This window comes from Macaca mulatta, chromosome 20, assembly GCF_049350105.2.
Source record: "Macaca mulatta isolate MMU2019108-1 chromosome 20, T2T-MMU8v2.0, whole genome shotgun sequence".
Classification (NCBI taxonomy): domain Eukaryota; kingdom Metazoa; phylum Chordata; class Mammalia; order Primates; family Cercopithecidae; genus Macaca; species Macaca mulatta.
The window spans coordinates 84,250,299-84,270,875 of NC_133425.1; the positions used below are offsets into that span (position 1 = coordinate 84,250,299).

Below are 20,577 nucleotides of genomic sequence, written 5' to 3' on the forward strand. Positions count from 1 at the left end.
AGGAGGGTGCTGGGCGTAAATCGTGGTGTCTGCGAAAACAGTGTGGCAAGGTGGGCGGCTCGTAGCAGCGAACAGCAGGGGGACCTCCTGTTTGCAGATGCCAGCCGAGGGCAACCTCCCACACATGGGCCTTCTGAGGACAGCGTCCCAGGCTGCTGGGCCAGCTCTCATCTGCTGACCCCATTCTTCCGTTATTTATCGACAGCTTTCTCGGCTATGAAAAGCAGATGTGGACAGCCTCCCTGCAGAGTGAGCAGGTTACCATGTGAACATCTAGAACCCTCACAGGGCACCATGGGCGGGAACCACCTTTCTTCTCCCCCTTAGAAGTCCTAAAAGGGCTGGATACAGTGGCTCATGTCTGTAACCCCAACACTTTGGGAGGCTGGGGGGCAGGATCGCTTGAGCTCAGGAATTTGAGGCCAACGTGGGTCTCATCGACAGACACTAAAAAAAACCTTTTTTTTAATTAGCTGGGCGTGGGAATTCTGTTCCAAGATGGCCGAACAGGAACAGCTCCGGCCTGCAGCTCCCAGCGTGATCGACGCACAAGACGGTGATTTCTGCATTTCCATCTGAGGTACTGGGTTCATAATTTTGGGACCAGTTGGACAGTGGGTACAGCCCACAGAGGGCGAGCCGAAGCAGGGCGGGGACATCGCCTCACCCAGAAAGTGCAAGGGGTTGGAGGGTTTCTCTTTCCTAGCCAAGGGAAGCCGTGACAAACTGTACCTGGAAAATCAGGACACTCCTACCCAAATACTGTGCTTTTCCAACGGTCTTGGCAAACGACCCACCAGGAGATTATAGCCTGTGCCTGGCTCGGCAGGTCCCACGCCCACGGAGCCTTGCTCACTGCTAGCGCAGTCTGAGATCGACCTGCGAGGCCGAGGCGGCAGCCTGGCAGGGGGAGGGGCGTCTGCCATTGCGGCAGGGGAAGCTTGAACTGGGCAGAGCCCACCGCAGCTCTGCAAGGCCTGCTGCCTCTGTAGACCCCACCCCTACGGGCAGGGCATAGCTAAACAAAACGCAGCAGAAACTGAAACTTCTGCAGACTTAAACGTCCCCGTCTGACAGCTCTGAAGAGAGCAGGGGTTCTCCCAGCAGTGTTTGAGCTCTGAGAACGGACAGACTGCCTCCTCAAGTGGGTCCCTGACCCCTGTGCAGCTTAACTGGGAGACACCTCCCAGCAGGGGCTGACTGACACCTCATACAGATGGCTGCCCCTCTGGGACGAAGCTTCCAGAGAAAGGATCAGGCAGCAATATTTACTGTTCTGCAATATTTGCTGTTCTGTAATATTTGCTGTTCTGCAGCCTCTGCTGGTGATACCCAGGCAAACAGCATCTGGAGTGGACCTCCAGCAAACTTCATCAGACCTGCAGCTGAGGGACCTGACTCTTAGAAGGAAAATTAGCCAACAGAAAGGAACAGCATCAACATCAACAAAAAGAACATCTACGCCAAAACCCCATCTGTAGGTCACGAGCATCAAAGACCAAAGGTAAATAAAACCACAAAGATGGGAGAATCCAGAGCAGAAAAGCTGAAAATTCTAAAAATCAGAGTGCCTCTTCTCCTCCAAAGGATCACAGCTCCTCGCCAGCAACGGAACACAGCTGGATGGAGAATGACTTTGACGAGCTGACAGAATTAGGCTTCAGAAGGTAATAGCAAACTTCTCTGAGTTAGAGGAAGATGTTTGAACCCATTGCAAGGAAGCTAAAAACTTTGAAAAAAGATTAGATGAATGGCTAACTAGAATAAACAGCGTAGAGAAGACCTTAAATGACCTGACAGAGCCGAAAACCATGGCGCAAGAACTATGTGACGCATGCATAAACTTCAGTAGCCGATTCAATTAAGTGGAAGAAAGGGTATCAGTGATTGAAGATCAAATTAATTAACTGGGTGTGGTGATGGGCGGCTATAATCCCAGCTACTCAGGAGGCTGAGGCAGGAGAATTGCTTGAGCCCAGTAGTTTCAGGCTGCAGTGAGCTGTGATCGAGCTACTGCACTTCAGCCTGGGTGACAGAGCCACACCTTGTCTTAAAAAAAAAAGTCCTGGCCGGGTACGGTGGCTCACGTCTGTAATCCCAGCACTTTGGGAGGCTGAGGAGGGAGGATCACCTGAGGTCAGGAGTTCGAGACAAGCCTGGCCGATATGGTGAAACCCCAACTGTACTAAAAATACAAAAATTAGCTGGGCACAGTAGTGGGAGCCTGTAGTCCCAGCTACTCGGGAGGCTGAGGCAGGAGAACTGCTTGAATCTGGGAGACAGCGGTTGCAGTGAGCTGAGATCATACCACTGCAATCCAGCCTGGGTGACAGAGTGAGACTCCATCTCAAAAAAAAAAAAAAAAAAGTCCTAAAAGCCCCCAAATGATTGTCCATGTTCAGTGAGCACAGCTGTGAGCCATGGATCAGTATCCTTAGGAATTTCAGAGTTTTAAGAAACGCAAAGTTTCCATTCCTACTGGTTGCTATGGGATTATCGTGAAGATAAGCAGACCAGTGCTTGTCTATCTCAAACGAGGGGCGCTGAGCAGCCCTCCCCCGGTTCTGGTGGCTCCACAAGGCTGCTGTGGCAATAGGAGCTGGCCTGGGTGGCCCTGACTCTCCACTTCCTCTGTGGTCAGGGCTGACCCTTCTTAACCCTATTTTCCAAATAAGGAGTAGAGACGCAGAGCGCTGCCGGCCCTGGGAGGCAGGAGCTGTGTGAGGGCCAGAGCGGAGGTTGTCATAGGTCTCACCTGTCTCCAAGGCCCCAGCAACCCTGGAGAGCAGAGTGGGCCACGCAGGTTTCGTCGCTCACGCAGCAAGGTGCCCAGGGTGCTGAGAAGCCAGGCCGCGCTAGACCGTGGGCCAGTGAAAGGCCAGGGCAGGGCAGTCCTGGGGAGTGCAGCTGGACCTGTCCTCGCTCTGGTCGGCTCAGCTGCCCTGGACAGGTGGGGGCTCCTACCAGCTGCTCTCACCCCTGAGTCCCAGCCTCCCATTCTGGCCCTGACGCTGGGGGCAGTGGTACTCTCCCGGGTCAGTGTGACCAGTTGGAGAGTGGCTTCTGGCCATGAGGTGTGCAATAAGCTAGTTTTGGGGACACTCCTTTTCTGAAACTGCACTTGCTCAGATGAAAGTGGGGTCCAGGCCCCTCACTGCCCAGACACAGAGGACAGGATAGGGGGAGACTGGGCTGGAGGCAGCTGGTCCATGGAGGGCCATGCTCCAAAATCTGAACTTGAGAGACGCACACTCGTCCTCAGGTGGTGCGAGGCCCAGGGCTGTGGGTCACCAAATGATCCTATGTCATTCCAGAGCCAAAATGACCTGTTGCAGGTTCAGACACCAGCACCCTGACAGAAACAACTGGTCTACAGCACAAGGAGAGGTGTGGACAGGGCTGCAGAGGAAGCCCTGGACTTCGAGGAGAGAACACAGCCTGTGAGGACTCCCTTGCACCCTGGGCCACATCAGGGCACTCGGGCTTCACTGCAAGCTTCTGTGGCTCTCACCTGCCAGCATCCCTGCCCCATCCTGGTAGCTGCACCATGGGCCCTTCAAGGAACCCCCTCTCTGCTGAGTCCAGGTAGATGAGACAATCGGGGCAGTCTCCCTTCTGGGGTAGGCCCGAGGCTCCGAGGCCTGGGCTGGACAGGTCAGCATGCGCCCCTCCCCCAGTGTGCTTGGCACAGGACTGAGACCCACATCAGGCTCACATGACTCAGAGGCAGAGCCAACCTCCCACTGGGTCTGCTGACTGCAGGGGGTGACTTGGAGTTGCCTAGGACCATCACAGGCTGAGTGAGGATGTGGCCAGTTCAGAGACAACAGAGCCATGAAAGGGGCAACTCGCCAGGCGGCCCTGATCTGTCGAGTCAGGAGGGCCAAGGAATCCCCACTTTTGCTTGTCACTTTGACTTCATTTTCTGCTGTCTGCATCAGAAAGTTCTAGCAAGTACACCTACCGGCCAGGACAGAGCTCCTCTGGGGTTCTTTAGGCGTCAGCTGCCAAAGGACCCCACAAACCACATGGAGGAGGCCACAGGACAGGTCCCCAGGTGGGTGGGGCTTCCCCTGTCACACTGATGGCCGCACCCCACCCCTCCACCCTGCACGGCCTGAACCCTTGCTGTCCTATGGAAACACAGGGTGAGTCCACATGCAGTTCCGCATTTACCAGGAGCCACGCTAGAAAAGCAGAAGTAGCTGAAATGCAGACTTAACTTTATATTTTATTTAACCCAACATATCCAAAATCTTATTTCAACAAGTCTTCTACGTAAAAAATTATTCATGAGCTGCCCCGCCTCACATAGCCCTTTGTCCTCTGAGAACGTCAAGAAAGGCAGAGGCTGAACAGGGAGGCTTCACCCGCAGGGTCCAGCTCACCGGGGGAAGCTATGCTGGCCCCAAGGGACTTACACAATGAAAAGATGAAATTCTGAAACAAAGTATCTACACTAGCCCAGAGAACTTAAAAAGTGAAAGGATGAAATTCTGAAACAAAGTATCTTTAGGACGTAGATACCACTCAGTACTGAGAAAGACCTGGCTACTGCTGTCAGCACAGGGACCCCTGGGGGCTGGAGAGCCCGCTCTGGAAAGCACTCACTGCACACAAATAGACATATGAGATGGAAAAGGGGCTGCCCAGGGCTGAGGGCTGTCACCCCTGGGTGGGGAAATTATGGATGGTGTCTGTTATCTTTTCAGGTATATATGCTAAAAAACCATTAATTCAATAAAATTGTTCAGTGAGATATTTTATATTCTTTTTCTTGTACCAAGTTTTCTAAATCTGTGTACTTTACACGACCAGCACCTCCCAATTCCGACAGCCACAACTTCTCAGCCCTTGCGTGAGGCCTGTGGCCCCCACTGGTCAGCACAGGTGGATCTGAAGGCCCCTGTCAGGGTCTCTGCTGGTCTGCAGCCAGCATACAGGGGCTGAGCGACATTGACAGCCCAAAACTGTCCAGCACTCGATGTCGTCCCAGTCCTCACATACCACGTGAGCACAGCAGGACGGGTGTGACCCCTCCCCCAGTGGAGGCAGCTGAGGCTCAAGAATGGAAGTGACCCCCCAGCTTGGAGCCAGTAGGGTTTGAACCCAGGTGTGTCTGGGGTCCTGCACGGTGACCCGTGCCCCAGGCAGACTCATTACTGAGTCTCCAGGTGGCTCCCACAAGGAGTTAGGGAAGGAGGCCTCCAGGCCGGCTCTGTGACCCCTGCCCACCAGGGGACATCCCAGCCTTTCAGTTCTTCAGACCTCAGGGACACCTGACCTTTGCTCAGCGTTCTCCAGGGGACAAAGGCAGCCCTCAGGTAAGACTGGAGCCCAGCGGGGGGGACCCGGAGGCCCGAGACGGCGGGAGTGATTCCCAGGGCGACGCAGCTCTCAGGCAGGGCGGCAGGAGCTGCCCCTTCCTCCCTTTGAGGCGGCCACGCTGCGCGCCCACCTTCCCAAGAGCAGAGGGCGGGAAAGGTCAGACGGGGGAGGCAGGGCCGGGCAGTACGCCGGTCACCCACCTGCGAGGGAGGACGCTGTCCCGGTCACGCAGCACAGTGGCAGCGCCGCTGGTGACCGGTGGCCGCCGAGACCCCACACCTGGACACCGCGGCCACTCCCCGCGGGGCCTCCCCCTCCCCCCACGGGGATATCCCCTTCCCTTCCTCCTCCCCGCGCGGGGCCTCGCCCGACCTCTCCCCCCACCACGCCCGCCCCTCCCCTCCCCCCGCGACCCCGCCCCCCGGCCCTGCCCCGTCCCACCGCCCGCACTCACGTCGTCCATGAGCAGAAGCAGGATATTGGGGGGCTGCGGGGCGCCCGAGGCCCCCATCCCCGCGGCGCTCAGCACCAGCAACAGCCGCCACCACCTCGTCGCCGCGACAACCGCCGCCATGGCAACCACCGGAGCCGCGGAGCCCGAGCCAGCGAGCCGACTCAGCAGCGAGCGTCCGCCGGCCCTTCCGGCTGGGCTGCGGGGCGGGGCCTGGACGGCCTCGTGACCAGTGGGGCGTGGCCCGAGTCCGCGGCGGGACGGAGGCGGGGCCTGGACGGCCTCGCGACCAGTGGGGCGGGGCCAGAGCCAACTGCGAGACGGGCGGGGCGGGGCTTGCGGGGCTGCGTGACCAGCGGCGGGTCACGTGATGCGACGCCAGCGCCGGGCCTCCCAAGATGGCGGTGTGCATCGCGGTGATCGCCAAGGAGGTGCGTACGTGCTGCGCGGGGCGTCCGGGCCCGCACCATCCTCGCTTCTCCGCTCTGTCTTTCTTCCCTGGGCCTAGAAGGCGCCTTAGGAAATGGGACCTGGAGGAGGCCTTCGCCGAGCTCCAGGGGTCAGGGGCTTCGCGGTGGACGAGCCACCCGGCAGACCTTGAGCTCCCCAGCTCTGCGCTTGCCCGTCCCGCTGCTGAACGCACCCCTCGGCGCCCCAGGTCTCCTCCCCGCCAGGACCCACCAGAAGCCTAGGTGGTCCGGGGCACTGCCTCCTTCCTCAGTAGGTTCTGCCGGTTCTCCCATCCAGCGCTGGCTCCCCGCGTACGGCCCTTCTGCCAGTCTCCCAGGAGCCGAGTTAAAAACCAATCGGATCCTGTCACGCCTCTGCCTGAGACCTCTGCAGTGGCTTCTCGTTGCCTTAGGATGCTGTCTGAATAACCTGGTCTGGTATCCTTTCCCCCCATAACCCTTGGCACCCTCCGCTCCAACCAACCAATTTTGCAGCTCCCTGGACATGCTTTGCCCTCTCACCTCTGGGCCTTTGCACCCGGAACACCTCTCCCCAGCTCCCACCCTCTTTACTGGCCCACGTACATTTCTTCTGGAAAGCGTTTTCTGAAGGCTGAGACTGAGCTGGGTGGCTGTCCACACTGTGCTTCTGCTGCATGGAGCCTTCATTTCCTAGCCAGGGTCTGCCCTGAGACCACTCTGGAGGCCGCTCCCTGCTGCGCAGTGGCTGCTGCTAAGCTTCTCATGGGCTTCCCTCCTGGCCACAGATGATCATTTGCTTGTTTGTGGCTTTATCTATTAGGTATCATATAGCCCCATGAGAGTAGCGAAGACTCTTGTTCACTGTATTTCTGCAGGACCCAGTGCTGAATTTACAGAGTAAATGGTGGTGTGTGAAAGCCCAAGAAAGCAGCTGTTAATTCTGGGCTTACAATGGTCAGGAATGAGAAATGAAAGGAATTTGAGCTGAGTCTTGAACGGTTTAGTAAAAGGGTCAGTGTCAAGGTGAAGAAAAGCCAGTATTTAGGGTGCTGTATTTGGGTGACCCATGCAGAGCTAGAGGTGGGCTGAGGCAGAGTGGCCTCCAGGAGAAGGTGAGAGGCCTGCCCGGGTTCCAGGCTTGATCGTCAGGCTGTGCTGAGGCCCATTTTTCTGAGTTGTCTTTTCTGGCCACCCTACTGCTGCTGCTTTGCAAACAACACATAAATCTTCTTAGGTTAGATGGGATTCCCTGAAGGCAGTGCCCACTGCGGCCTGGAGAATGAAGCGGTGGGCCTTAGAGAATGGGAATGCATTCCCCGGATGGCTGAAGGTCACGGCTCTGCAGCATAGTTCAGAGCTGGTGTGCACTGGGTGGAGTCTTGTCCTTTCAGTCGCCGTCATCCTTTCTTGCAGAATTACCCCCTCTACATTCGCAGCACCCCCACGGAGAACGAGCTGAAGTTCCACTACATGGTGCACACATCTCTGGACGTGGTGGATGAGAAGATCTCCGCAATGGGGAAGGCCCTGGTTGACCAGAGGGAGCTGTACCTGGGCCTGCTCTACCCCACGGAGGACTACAAGGTGTATCTTTCAGGGCAGGGCGTGTGTCAGGGAGTACCTACAATTGCCGGGTATACTTTAGGATCAGATAGCTTGAAACCTTTGAGAAGAAAGAAAAAGAGGTGAGAGTTTTTGGCCAGCCAGGGAATTAGGGACGCCTGAGGTGAATGAAGGCCTCTAACTCTTCTCTCTCTTTCACTGGAAGAATCATTTGGGAAAAGCAAGGCTAGAATGCCCTGTAGAATGTTTTGCTTTGCACGTGTCTGTTGTCTGGTTTGCAGAGGAACTGGGACACTTCTGCTTTGTACCTGCAAGGATTTCTTGCTGTGCTTTTCAGGGGGAGCCACCACCTTTGAACAGGGGATAACGGTTTCATTTATTTTGTTAGGCGTTGCCTCGTACGTCACTAGACACTCTCGTCTAGTCCCTTGGGACAAATCACTTGAGGCCATGGAGTTCAAAGGCCTTCCCAAAAGCGGTAATGTAGCTTGTCCATGGTGACATTTGCTGGTAGCCACTATTTTACAAAATAATGTGGCCTCTAGAGAGGGGATCTGCCTTGTTCACGAAGCCTCTGCTTTTGCAGTTAACTTTCTGGGCCAGGCATTGATTCCTAAAGAGGATGAGGTGATCCAGACAGACACACTCAGAGTCTAGGCGATTCGGCTCTTGGAGTGTGAACTGGCTAAGGCTTGGCTGCCTGCCCCTTGCTTCTCCCGCAAACACCAGACATTGCCCTAGCGAAGTATTTAGGCTCGCACCCAGCATGGTCACTGCAGGACCAGCCCAGCCTGGGCATTTCCTGTGATTCAAGGTTGCCACGTTTCTCCAAAGGGAGGGCCCGCAGAGGGTCCTCCGCCGGCAGTCCCTGTGTTGCGAGTGCCTTCCCTAACCAGCTGTGCAGGTACGGCTACGTCACCAATTCCAAGGTGAAGTTTGTCATGGTGGTGGATTCCTCCAACACGGCCCTTCGAGACAACGAAATTCGCAGCGTAAGTTGGGGTTAGAAGGCCATGCACGAGTGGGTGTTTTGTTTTTCCTTTTTGACTTTGTTTTGAAATGCTGAGAAACCAAAAATCTGGCACTGGCTGTGTGTACCTGGCAATGTCACAGTTTGCTGGGTCTTTTTCAGATGTTCCGGAAGCTACACAACTCCTACACAGACGTGATGTGCAACCCCTTCTACAACCCGGGGGACCGCATCCAGTCCAGGTGGGCCCTACTTCCTGTGTCCGCATCCAGTCCAGGTGGGCCCTACTCCCGTGTCCGCATCCAGTCCAGGTGGGCCCTACTCCCGTGTCCGATCCAGTCCAGGTGGGCCCTACTTCCTGTGTCCGATCCAGTCCAGGTGGGCCCTACTTCCTGTGTCCGATCCACTCCAGGTAGGCCCTACTTCCTGTGTCCGATCCAGTCCAGGTGGGCCCTACTTCCTGTGTCCGATCCAGTCCAGGTGGGCCCTACTTCCTGTGTCCGTATCCAGTCCAGGTGGGCCCTACTTCCTGTGTCCGATCCAGTCCAGGTGGGCCCTACTCCTGTGTCCGATCCAGTCCAGGTGAGCCCTACTCCCTGTGTCCGATCCAGTCCAGGTGGGCCCTGCTTTCTGTGTCTTGCTTCCTTCTTTCTGTAGGACCTGCCTTGCCATTTTGGTTGCCAAAATGCAACCATTTGGAAAACAAGGGAGGAAAGGTCTTTTTAAGCTATGAGCACCATCACCCTAAAACCCCTAGGGCAGAGGTTTTAAAGCCACAAAGCCCTGTTTCTCCACACCAACTCTTACACAGATCTCCGGCGCGTAAAGTGGATGGAGTGTGTGTGGTGCGGGGAGCGGAGCTTGCCCGTTTGGCTTCCCAGGTGTGCCCAGTGGGTACCTGGGGCACCTGCAGGACTCAGGGCCAAGCACATGGGCAGTGGCTTTCAGGGATCACACATCCTCTTGTCACTACCTGATCTTTTATGTTGAATTTGGACAGTCAGGAACCTGGTTTGCAGGCATCTTCCAAATGGCCCAGAAAGTAAACAGACTTAACTTTTGAATGGCATGAGGGAAATGTGGGGTCCACGCCTACACTCCAGACTTGCTTCCAGCGAGTCCCCAGTTCCAAGACATAATTTCTTGTGGTTGGCAGGCAGGAGGACGCTGCAGTGACCCCAGCCAGGCCCTTCCCTCCACCAGGACTCTGTCTTGGGGCCATCCTGGGTCCCAGATGGGAGCAGGCAGGCGAACGTCCATGCAGTCCTGCCTCCTGGGCTTCACAGGCCTGTCCTTGCCACACCACTATCCTGCCTGCCCATGCTGCTTCCTCCTCCACCCCTTCCTGGGGCCTTGGGAGACTGCACAGGGAACTTGGAGGCAGCATATGGGTTCTCAGTGCCTGGTGGGGCGGGACTCGTGTCCTCGCCTCTCAGCTGAGTTCACGTTTCTGGACCCTGGAGAAGGCCCTGAGCGTCCTTGGACGGAGCCCTGCTGCCCTGCCTGTCTCCGTGAGCAGACAGGTGGAGGGCCTGGCTTTCCTCTGAGTGGGTCTGTTTCTCTTAGCAGGGCCTTTGATAACATGGTGACGTCCATGATGATACAGGTGTGCTGAATGAGCTGTGCTGCCGGCCATCGCAGAGGATCCCACGCGTAACCGTGGTGGCCGTCAGTCTGTTCTCGTCACCTCTTCCTGAGTGGGACGCCCGGGGCTTTCAGGGCAGGCAGCTGTGCATGTTCTCTCAACTAAAGGTCTTGTGAGATGAGATTTGGCTTTTTCCTTCTGTGTCAGCCAAGGATTTAACTAAGAAGAATTCAACTAAGGACTTTCAGTGGTGTGGGCAGAGGTTTGGGATTAGATGGTGCAGGAAGCCTGTCCCCAGTTGTCCCAAAGGGGCAGAGGCAGGGGCGCCTGGAGCCAAGAGTTCCTGAGCCTGCAGGACCTGTGACCATGTGGGTCACCCATTGGCTGAACAGGTGGACTGGTCTGGAGGGGGCGGCTTCCTGAGCCCAGAGCCAGCCTAGGATCTAGGGGCAAAAGGGGAGCCAGCGTGCCTTCCCACAGGGGAGGGCCCTCCTCTTTCTGGACTTGGCCTCCATTCTTTGCATCTGGCCCAACGTCTAGACTCAGCCTGGCCTGAAAAGAACGCTTGTGAAACCTGGGAAGCCTCGTGGCCCCGTGGCGTTGGCTCAGCTGCAGCCCTCATCCTAAGCCCTGGAGCGCAGACTTGAGGCGCCCCTTCCTGCCTGTTTGTGCTGAGGGGGTTCGGTGCCGTGTCGCTTGATGACATGACTGACTACCACCCAGGGCAGCCGCCGAGCCCTTAGTGGTGTCAGTGCCGCTGGCAACCTTGGGGTCCAGCAGTCGAGGCTCAGCCAGCTGAGGAGACCCCCCCGCAGAGCTGGTTCCAGCACTGGTCCAGGACTGGAGAGTTTCTCAAGGACCTTGAAGACCCCAGGAGCCCCTGCAGCAGGAAAGGCTGTAAGGGGGTCAGCCTGGGGCAGACACAGGGAGGGGAACTTTCTTGATACATATTTGCCTTTTCATCCCATCCAGCAAGCACAGTGTTAATTTTATAAATTATAGAAGAAGAAATGAGCAAGGAGTGTGTGTGAAAACCGCAGGCTTCCCTCGCCCAGGGTGAATTGGAAGTCCTGGCGTGGGCCGAGGCACACCGGGCAGCTGATCTGAGTGCGTTTGGGCCACAGGCCACCCTCACAGGGTTAAATCTTTAACAAGAGCCTCATGTTTGTTAGAAAGTGGGACCCCAGCCCAAGCACCTAGCACCTCCCCACTGCAGCCCAGTGTGAAATCTTTGCCTTTTAGTGGGGATCGCTCCTGCCTGAGTCCTGGCTGTGGTGGGGACTCGGGAAGTTGCTAACCCAGCATCCATTCTCCTTCCTCCCTACTAACAGAACTCTAGTGCCTCTGCACAGCTCTGACAGTGGGCAGATGAGAACCATGTCCTGGCCTCCCTCGCAGCCTGGGGTGTGCAGCTGTGGCATGGAGGTGGTGGTGCTAGGACAGACTTGCAGGGAAGCTCCTGTGAAGGGGGCTCAGCTGCCACGTGCAGGGCCCTTCCCCTTTGCCTTCTTCCTGCCTGGAACATGGATGTGATGGCTGGTGCTGGCACAGCTGTCCTGAGAGCATGAGGAAAGAGTCACACCCTGAGGACAGTGGAGCTGATGCACAACGCAGGAAGGAGGACCCTGTGCCTTTGCTGACACAGAATGCGGGAAGGACCTGTGACCTTGCTGAGGCAGAATGTGGGAAGGACCCTGTGCCTTTGCTGACACAGAACGTGGGAAGGACCTGGGCCTTTGCTAACATAGAACGCGGGAAGGACCCTAGGCCTTTGCTGACGTACCAGCCCCGGACTACTTAATTTCAGCTTTTTTTAAATGTGAGAAAATAAACGCACCCTCTCTGGTTTAAATCACTGCTATTTGGGTTTTCTGTTAGGCGTAGCCAGACCCACCTGTAAGAACTTTTTACATTAGGGAGTTTTCACAAGCATTGTAAGGCACCATCCCCATTTTAAGTCCAAGGAAACAAGTCATGTGCTCACCTCTGATCTGACAGCAGAACTGTCACGTGGTAGGTTCGTGCTGTCTCCACCCTGGGGTTGGCCTCATGGAGGGCCACAGCCCTGCCCACTCCTTCCTCGACCCCAGGCGACTTCTGCTGGACGCCACGTGGGGCAGCCCCTCCTCCCCGTCAGGCCGCGACGATACTGCCTCTTTCCTTCTGCCGCAGACGGGGGACGATGAGCCTGTTCTTGTTAGTTGCCCACCCGAGCCAGCCAGAGCATCCGCCGCCTCCATGCAGCTGCAAAGGCCTCTGCAGGTCACGGCCCAGGGTCTCATCACCTGGAAGGGCCATGCTGAGGGGTTCCCAGGTCTTCCTCCGCCTTAGTCTGTTCAGGTGTCAAGTCCACAAGAAAGGAGGGACTCCCCAGGCTCACTCCGCTGTCTCCTTGGAGTGGCCACACAGAAGGCTGAAGATGGACAGGAACTAACCTGCGACATGGGCTAGAACAGTCAGGGACCTGACACACCCATGGGCGTGATACCTGCGTCAAGGCCAGCAGCGAACCCTCGCTGAGGGCCAGACCCTGGCTCTGGGTACTGAGCAGTCAGGGGCTGCCATCTGCAAAGTGCTGTGCTTGCCTCAGGCCCCTCCTGCAGCCCCCAGCTGTGAGCGGTGCGCACCAGGCCCCGCCCTGGGCAGCTTGACCTCCCTTCTGGGCTAGGCCTGGCTCTCACTCTGATGCTGGGACAGCCCCCTCAAGCCCACCCTGAAGCCACACTCGCTGGCAAACCAGCAGAGGCCTGGGCAGAACAGCTCACAGACCACAGAACCCGGGTCCCCAGAGTGGACCTCAGGCAAGATCAGGACAGATCTTGGAGGGCCATGGTGGCTCCTTGGTCAGGTATCCCGATAATTAGGTCAGAGAGCTCAGTCTCTAGGCCTCCAACGTAACAGAGCACCGCATGGAGGGGCTTCAAACCCTGGGAATGTATTTCCGCCCCATGTCGGAGGCAGAAGTCCAAAGGCTGGGTGTGGCTGTGGCTGGCTCCTGGAGGCTCTGGGGTGGGTCTGCTCCAGCCTCTGCAGCCACTACCGGCCCCTGTCATCCTCGGCATTGCTCCAGCCTCTGCCTCTGTCTTCACACAGCCTTGGAGCGTCTCTTGGTCTCTGTAACCAGTGTGTGTTTGGCTTTAGGGCCACAGGTAACCAGTGTGTGGTTGGGTTTAGGGTGTGTGGTTGTGTTTAGTGACCGCAGGTAACCCAGGACCATCTCTAGACCTTTCACCGAATCCCATTTGCAAAAACCCTTTCAAGAGAAGTTCACATTCACAGGGTCTGGGGATCAGGACATGGATGCAGTTTGGGGGGCATCATTCACCCCACTACAGAGGCCAACACTGACCCAAGGCCCCACGGTGGGGTGGGGTGGGGTGGGGTGGGGGGGGGGCGGATTTGGGGAGGAGGCCGGTGTAGGCGGGAACAAGGCCCCACGGTGGGGTGGGGGGCTGGTTTGGGGCGGCTGGTGTAGGCGGGAACAAGGCCCCACGGTGGGGTGGGGTGGGGTGGGGGTGGATTTGGGGAGGAGGCCGGTGTAGGCGGGAACAAGGCCCCACCGTGGGGTGGGGTGGGGTGGGGGCGGATTTGGGGAGGAGGCCGGTGTAGGCGGGAACAAGGCCCCACGGTGGGGTAGGGTGGGGTGGGGTGGGGTGAGGGGCTGGTTTGGGGAGGAGGCTGGTGTAGGCGGGAACAAGACCCCACGGTGGGGTGGGGTGGGGTGGGGTGGGGTGGGGTGGGGGGCTGGTTTGGGGAAGAGGCTGGTGTAGGCGGGAACAAGGCCCCACGGTGGGGTGGGGTGGGGTGGAGTGGGGTGGGGTGGGGTGGGGTGGGGGTGGATTTGGGGAGGAGGCCGGTGTAGGCGGGAACAAGGCCCCACGGTGGGGTGGGGGGCTGGTTTGGGGAGGCGGCTGGTGTAGGCGGGAACGAGGAGGTTGGCTCATTCCGGGGAGCAGCGTGTGGCCTGGTGCTGGAGGAAGGTGACTGAGGGGTGGGTGGGCACCAGCCCACTGAATAGGAGCTGGTCTGCATGGGGCTCCAGGAATTACCACACTGAGCCCCAATGGGGCACGAAGGGGAGGCGCTGTCCGTCGTGGAGTGCTGGAGTTGGATGTGTGCACATAAGCAGACTTGGGCCTCCACAGCTGTGCATGCTTTCAGAGGGGACAGTTGTCAAAGTGCCCAGGACAGAGATCAGAGATCTCCACCTCTGTTTACTGAGCTTCTGACAAGGGCCAGCGTCCCGGATGTCTGGATCACTTGGTGGGGGACACGTGGTGCCAGGGCAGGGTTATGGGGTGGGGGCGCCTTGACTGACACACAGGCAGTCGTAGCCCACCAGGCTGGCAGTGACGTTGACACTGGCTCAGCCTGTGCACACTGCCGGCTTGCTGTCGGTCGTGAGGGGTCTAAAGCCCTGTCCTTCTCCCACAGCCACAGCCCACCAGCTGCCTTCTGTGTCCTGTCCCAGGGGAAGACACGAAGGGAATTGTGTGTCCTGTCCCAGGGGAAGACACGAAGGGAATTGTGTGTCCTGTCCCGGGGAAGACGAAAAGGGAGCTGTGTCCACGAGGGGAATGCACAGGAGTGCTGCTGCCATTTGCTTTTAAAAAGTTTAATAATTTATGCTTCACCATTAAGAGACACGTTTTCTATTTTTCTTAAAATGACTTAGTTGAAGAGCCGAGCATGCCCACCCCAAGCTGGCCTGGCACTGCCTGGGCCTCTGCCTCTCCCCGACCTCACTGCCCAGAGCCCCCCTAGATCCCCGTGGCGCCCGTGCCAGGCCCACCACTGGGCCATGACTGTGACTCGTGGCTGTGGCCATGGGTCTGGGCCACCATACAAGGCCCTAGTGGGCCATCCCCTGGCCAAGTGGGGGTCAGCAGCTGCTCTTCCGGACACCCCTCTCCTCTGGCCTCGCCCCTGCCCTACTCCCTGCCCCAGCCCCAGGATGGAGCCCAAGTGGTTTACTCCTGACCCAGCCCCCAGCCCCTCTCTCAAAATCAGGCTTTCCCCTTTAATACGGTGAAAACCACGGTGAGAATTTTCCACGGGCCCTGCACGGAGAGAGAATGCACGGTGAGTGGCATTCCAGAGGGGAAGGGAGGTGGCCCAGGGCCCCGGGGGACAACAGGACAAGGATGCAGGGAGGGCACCTGACTGCTCAGGCAATGCCCCAGGGGGCCTTTCTGGTGACTCCTAGCTGCTCTCCTGGGATGGTCCCAGGAAAGGGGAAGCCAGCGCCAGGAGAGCCCCTTGGGGCAGCTGCAGCCCACCCCAGGGTCTTGGTGGGAACAAGAAAGGGTCACCTCTCCCAGCAGAGAGGCTGCAGAAAGCACCCCCCTAGCTGATGCAGCAGCCCCAGCCCTCACCCAGGCCCCACCAGGTACGTTCCTGCAGCCCCGTGAGGAACAAGCTCAGGGACCCCCTCCTGCCCCTGATCCCCAGGCCCCGACGCCCCACCATGGCCCTCGCCCCCAGGCTGCCTCCACAGGCACCCACTCACCGGTTCTGCCCTCGTGGTCTGAGCCGGGGCCTGCCCTGGAGGCCGCTGAGGGGGAACGGTGCCCCTCTGGAGCCTGGGTGTCCTCGAAGGCCCCCGCGGTCTGTGGAGCTGATCCCAGGGAAGTTGGTTCTTTTCGGCAGCACCTGGAGCAAAGGCCTGTTCCTAGTCCTCCTCGAGGGGCAGCTAAGACCCAGCCCGCAGTCCCTGCAACGCCCACCACCCCGGAGTGTGGGGTCCTGCAGGCTCAGGATGCCATTTGGGCCTAAAGGGTCCCCTGCCTTTGCCCACCATAGCTGTCATATGACACCCAGTCACAGCCAGCACCCCTGCAGAGGGGGTTCCCGCCCCGAGAGGGGACACTTCCCCACCATGTCACTGGCAGACCAAACCCAGCTTCAGGTCCCAGGGTCCTGCCACATCCTGTCCAGGCCCAGCCAAGCACCGTGCCTGAGACGCGCTGTGCAGAGAGGAGCCAGCTGGGGCTGCTGTGTGTCCCAGGGCCAGTGGACCAGCCCCTCTGTGCTCATGTTCCTGGACCTGGGGAGCACTGGCGCACCTTGATGACCCGGCCCCGGAAGAGGCTCTGGTCCAGCTCCACGGCGGCCTGCACGGAGCCCTTGGTGGCAAACTCTATGTAGGCGTAACTGAGGGGAGGGACGGGGAGGGATGAGGCTGGGCCCCGTCCGCACAGCCAGTGCCCCCGCCAGGCCCCGAACTGACCCCTTGGGGTGTCCAGAGAACTTGTCGCACAGGATGGTGACTCGGTGGACCTCCCCGCAGCCGCTGAAGTGGGCCTCCAGCTCCTCGGCAGAGCCCCCGTAGTCCACCTGGACCCAGGCCCAGACCCTCGTGTCAGGGAGACACCAGGCCCAGACCCGCGTGTCAGGGAGATGCCTGGCCCTGACTCGAGGCTTTCTTGGTAGAGGTGGGGAAAGAAACCCCAAGGCTGGGCCCCCGGGCGGGGACGGCCCCAGGCCTCCACCCCACACCCCTGCTGGGGATAGAGGGAAGAAAGGAAAGGAGATCTCACAGGGAGCGCTCCCTTCCGGAGGGCTGGAGCCTTTCAAAAAGCTTCTCAAAAGTGGAGATTTCATGTGCAATCCGGAATTCCAGCTCATGTTGAAAAACTGGAACATGTGCCCAGGCCAGTGTTTCCTCAAGGGGACAGGGCTGTCCCCAGTGTCAGACTCCCTTCCCCACAAGCCTGGCCCAGGGCCGGGCACCAGACCCCCTGGAAGAGATGGGGCCCCACTCACTGCCTGCCCCCCCGGCCCCCGCCTGCCACTCACGTTGCCCACGTAGACAGATCTGTGGTCAGCCTCCACCTTCTCCTCGGGGGTCCCAGGGAGGGGGCAGCCTGCGGAGAACACATCTCAGGCCCGAAGGCCCTTGGCTCCTTCCTCACTCCTCTCACGGGGAAGGTGGCCCAGGTTTGTAGGGGAGGTGACACCTTGGAGCCTGCCAGGCCCAACCCTCATGGAAACCCTGGGACCCTGGCTCAGTGGGGGGCGGCCTGGGCCCCTGGTTCCTACCCGTGGCCTCAGGGCTCAGCAGCTGCCCGGTCATGGTGCCCTCCTCTTCCTCGGCCTGGTGCTGCACTCCCTGAGGCTGTGGCAGCCCCTCCTCTTCCTCGGCCTGGTGCTGTGCTCCCAGAGACCATGGCGGCCCCTCGGCCTGCTCCATGGCACACACCTTCATCTTGATGGCCTCCAGCTCCTGCCGACACATGGCGCTGAGTGGGGCAGGCAGCCTGCAGGCTCTGCTCGAAGAAGGTGGGTGTGTGGCCTGCCAGCTTCAGCAGAGGGTCACAGCCCCAAGGGGCAGCCCTTCTCTGGACAGGGACGCTCCTTCCTAGGGTGATGAACTCGCCCCTGCAGAGAAGCCCCCGAAACTGCACCTCAAGGGCCCTTCCCCAGGCCAGAGACGCCAGCTTGACTCCGCAGTCTGTGCTGCGGGGTCTCCTTGCCACCTTCGTCCAGGCAGGTGGGCAATGGCCCTCCCCTCCTAAGTCAGCTGCAGCCATTCGTCACCCAGACCCCGTGTCTCCGCCAGTCCCTGTGCCCCAGGTCCCCTGAGAGCCCCAGGGCCTCCACACAGCTGTTACCTGGTCAGGCGCCGGGCACTCAGCCAGGTTCTCTTGCTCCAGCAGAGACAACAGGAAGCCTGCATCCCCATCCTGGTCTTCCTCTGCCTCCTCTTCCTCCTCCTTCCCTTCCCCACCCTCTGGCCCCAGAGTCTCCTTGGTCTCGTTCCAGGCCCCCCAGCCCTGGGCCTCCGGGTCTGAGGAGACTGTCTGGAGCCAGGCCTGAGTTGGGGGCGGAAAGAGCGAGCGGCTTGGGAAGGGCCACATGGTAGAAGGGCAGGAGGAAGGTGGGCCAGGCGAGGCCTCCCCTCCGATCCCCTCGCGTCCGCACCTGCCCGGGCCCTCCTGGAGTTTTAAGCCCTCTCCTGAGGCCAGCTGCTCCCACTAGAGCATTTGCAAAGGCTGAGTGGGGGCTGAGCTTCCAGCCTTGGCTCCTGGCCCCGCCCCTTCCCTGTCACTGGGACAGGTACCTCCAGGACTCTCTCCCTGGAGGAAGGAGAGGCTGAGTTGAGTGGGGGTCACTGGTCTCTTCTGCTTCCACCTGGGCAAGCTGCGGCTCACTGGAGCCTTGGTCCATCACACGGTTCACACCTCAGCAGCATCCACACGGCACGAACACCACACGGCATGAACACGCAATCCAAGTGGGAACACAGGAGCGGTTGTTTGTGGTACCAGGGTCCAAGCAGGCTGGGGAGGTGGCTTCCGACTAGGGGAGGCAGGGGCTGAGATAGTCCCAGGGGAGGGAAGGGTCTGAGCAGGGACGGAGGGCAGGTGCACGGGATGAGAGGGCCTAGGCAGGTCGGGGCGGGGTCCTGGGCCCAGAGGAGGGGCAGCAACCGCTGTCTCTGCATCCTGACCCCCATGGAGTCCCAGGGACGCTGCCTCCCTAACCCTCATTCTGGGTCTTTTTTTTTTTTTTTAAGATGGGAGTCTTGGTTTTTTGCCAAGGCTGGAGTGCAATGGCACGATCTCAGCTCACTGCAACCTCTGCCTCCCAGGTTCAAGTGATTCTCCTGCCTCAGCCTCCTGAGTGGCTGAGATTACAGGCACCTGCCACCACACCCAGCTAATTTTTTTTTGTTTTGTATTTTTAGTAGAGATGGGGTTTCACCATGTTGCTCAGGCTGGTCTCGAACTCCTGACCTCAGGTGATCTGCCCGACTCAGCCTCCCAAAGTGCTGGGATTACAGGCACGAGCCACTGTGCCTGGCCTGGGTCATCTTTTAGATGGGAGCCACTTCCATGAAACCAGAAATCTTCTGCTGTGGGGTGGGGACTCGGTGGGAGTGACGGTGTGAGTTCCTGTGGGGTGGGGTGGGGGTTCAGTGGGGAGTGACGGTGTGAGTTCCTGTGGGGTGGGGGTTCGGTGGGGAGTGACGGTGTGAATTTCTGTGGGGTGGGGGTTCGGTGGGGAGTGACGGTGTGAGTTCCTGTGGGGTAGGGGTTCGGTGGGGAGTGACGGTGTGAGTTCCTGTGGGGTGGGGGTTCGGTGGGAGTGACAGTGTGAGTTCCTGTGGGGTGGGGTGGGGGTTCGGTGGGGAGTGACGGTGTGAGTTCCTGTGGGGTGGGGGTTCGGTGGGGAGTGACGGTGTGAATTTCTGTGGGGTGGGGGTTCGGTGGGGAGTGACGGTGTGAGTTCCTGTGGGGTGGGGGTTCGGTGGGGAGTGACGGTGTGAGTTCCTGTGGGGTGGGGGTTCGGTGGGGAGTGACGGTGTGAATTTCTGTGGGGTGGGGGTTCGGTGGGGAGTGACGGTGTGAGTTCCTGTGGGGTGGGGGTTCGGTGGGGAGTGACGGTGTGAATTTCTGTGGGGTGGGGGTTCGGTGGGGAGTGACGGTGTGAGTTCCTGTGGGGTGGGGGTTCGGTGGGGAGTGACGGTGTGAGTTCCTGTGGGGTGGGGGTTCGGTGGGGAGTGACGGTGTGAGTTCCTGTGGGGTGGGGGTTCGGTGGGAGTGACGGTGTGAGTTCCTGTGGGGTGGGGTGGGGGTTCGGTGGGAGTGACGGTGTGAGTTCCTGTGGGGTGGGGGTTCGGTGGGAGTGACGGTGTGAGTTCCTGTGGGGTGGGGTGGGGGTTCGGTGGGAGTGACGGTGTGAGTTCCTGTGCGGTGGGGTGGGGGTTCAGTGGGAGTGACGGTGTGAGTTCCTGTGGGGTGGGGGTTCGGTGGGAGTGACGGTGTGAGTTCTTGTGGGGTGGGGGCTCCTTGGGGAGCGGCGGTGTGAGTTACTCTGGAGTGGGGGCTCTGTGGGAGTGGCGTGGGGCATGGCGGTGTGAGTTCCTGTGAGGTGAGGACTCCGTGGATGTGACCCGCCTCTGCCTTCGCACCTCCCTCTCCACCTGCCAGCGCGGCTGCTGAGGTCTGCTCTGGCCTCCGTCTCCAGTGATGCCGTCTCCCACCCACTCTTGGGGCCAGGCAGTCATGCATGGCTCTTATGCCTGCCATTGGTGGTGGGGGACGGGGCTGCCCTGCACAGCTGCCACCCCCAGGCTGAGGCCGTCTTCTCTGTGACTGCACCCCGGTGTTCAGCCAGTGGGGCTGGGATTCCTGGGAATTTGGGACTGGGGGAGGAGAGAGAGACAGGGCATGGCCTAGGCTGGAGCTGCACTGCTGCACCGTGCACCCATCCACGCAGGGTGGCCCTTCCTCCACCTTGGGCT

At 59.2% G+C, this 20,577-nt stretch overlaps 3 protein-coding genes across 62 annotated transcripts in view; 1 reads left to right on the top strand and 2 right to left on the bottom strand.

Moving 5' to 3' along the window:
• Positions 1 to 6,210, bottom strand: part of GALNS (galactosamine (N-acetyl)-6-sulfatase) — a 42,568-nt gene extending 36,358 nt beyond the window's left edge. For 9 of the 11 annotated variants that reach the window (XR_013412049.1, XR_013412053.1, XR_013412051.1 and 6 more), the window contains exon 1: positions 5,783 to 5,998. Coding sequence is in view for 5 of the 11 variants with exons in the window: in XM_015126793.3 (XP_014982279.2) it covers positions 5,783 to 5,902 (120 nt within the window). In the remaining 6 variants the exon portion in view is untranslated. Of the gene's footprint in view, positions 1 to 5,782 lie in introns of all 11 variants that reach the window. The other 2 variants (XM_077986725.1, XM_077986727.1) reach the window with 2 other exon arrangements.
• TRAPPC2L (trafficking protein particle complex subunit 2L) lies at positions 6,119 to 12,180 on the top strand. 50 transcript variants are annotated; one of them, XM_077983559.1, is made up of 7 exons: positions 6,154 to 6,210; positions 7,624 to 7,794; positions 8,162 to 8,251; positions 8,588 to 8,765; positions 8,906 to 9,054; positions 9,224 to 9,325; positions 10,310 to 12,180. In XM_077983559.1, the coding sequence occupies exons 4-7, from the start codon at positions 8,715 to 8,717 to the stop codon at positions 10,356 to 10,358; spliced, it is 351 nt and encodes a 116-aa protein (XP_077839685.1). In that variant the 5' UTR covers positions 6,154 to 6,210; positions 7,624 to 7,794; positions 8,162 to 8,251; positions 8,588 to 8,714; the 3' UTR covers positions 10,359 to 12,180.
• Positions 12,181 to 14,927: 2,747 nt separating this feature from the next.
• On the bottom strand, positions 14,928 to 18,909 carry PABPN1L (PABPN1 like, cytoplasmic). Its single transcript, XM_015126782.3, has 7 exons — positions 17,942 to 18,909; positions 17,370 to 17,553; positions 17,127 to 17,194; positions 16,558 to 16,664; positions 16,394 to 16,481; positions 15,838 to 15,980; positions 14,928 to 15,388 (listed from the first exon to the last, which is right to left on the bottom strand). Exons 1-7 carry the CDS (start codon positions 18,185 to 18,187, stop codon positions 15,349 to 15,351), a joined length of 876 nt encoding a protein of 291 aa, XP_014982268.3. The 5' UTR covers positions 18,188 to 18,909; the 3' UTR covers positions 14,928 to 15,348.
• Positions 18,910 to 20,577: the final 1,668 nt, after the last annotated feature.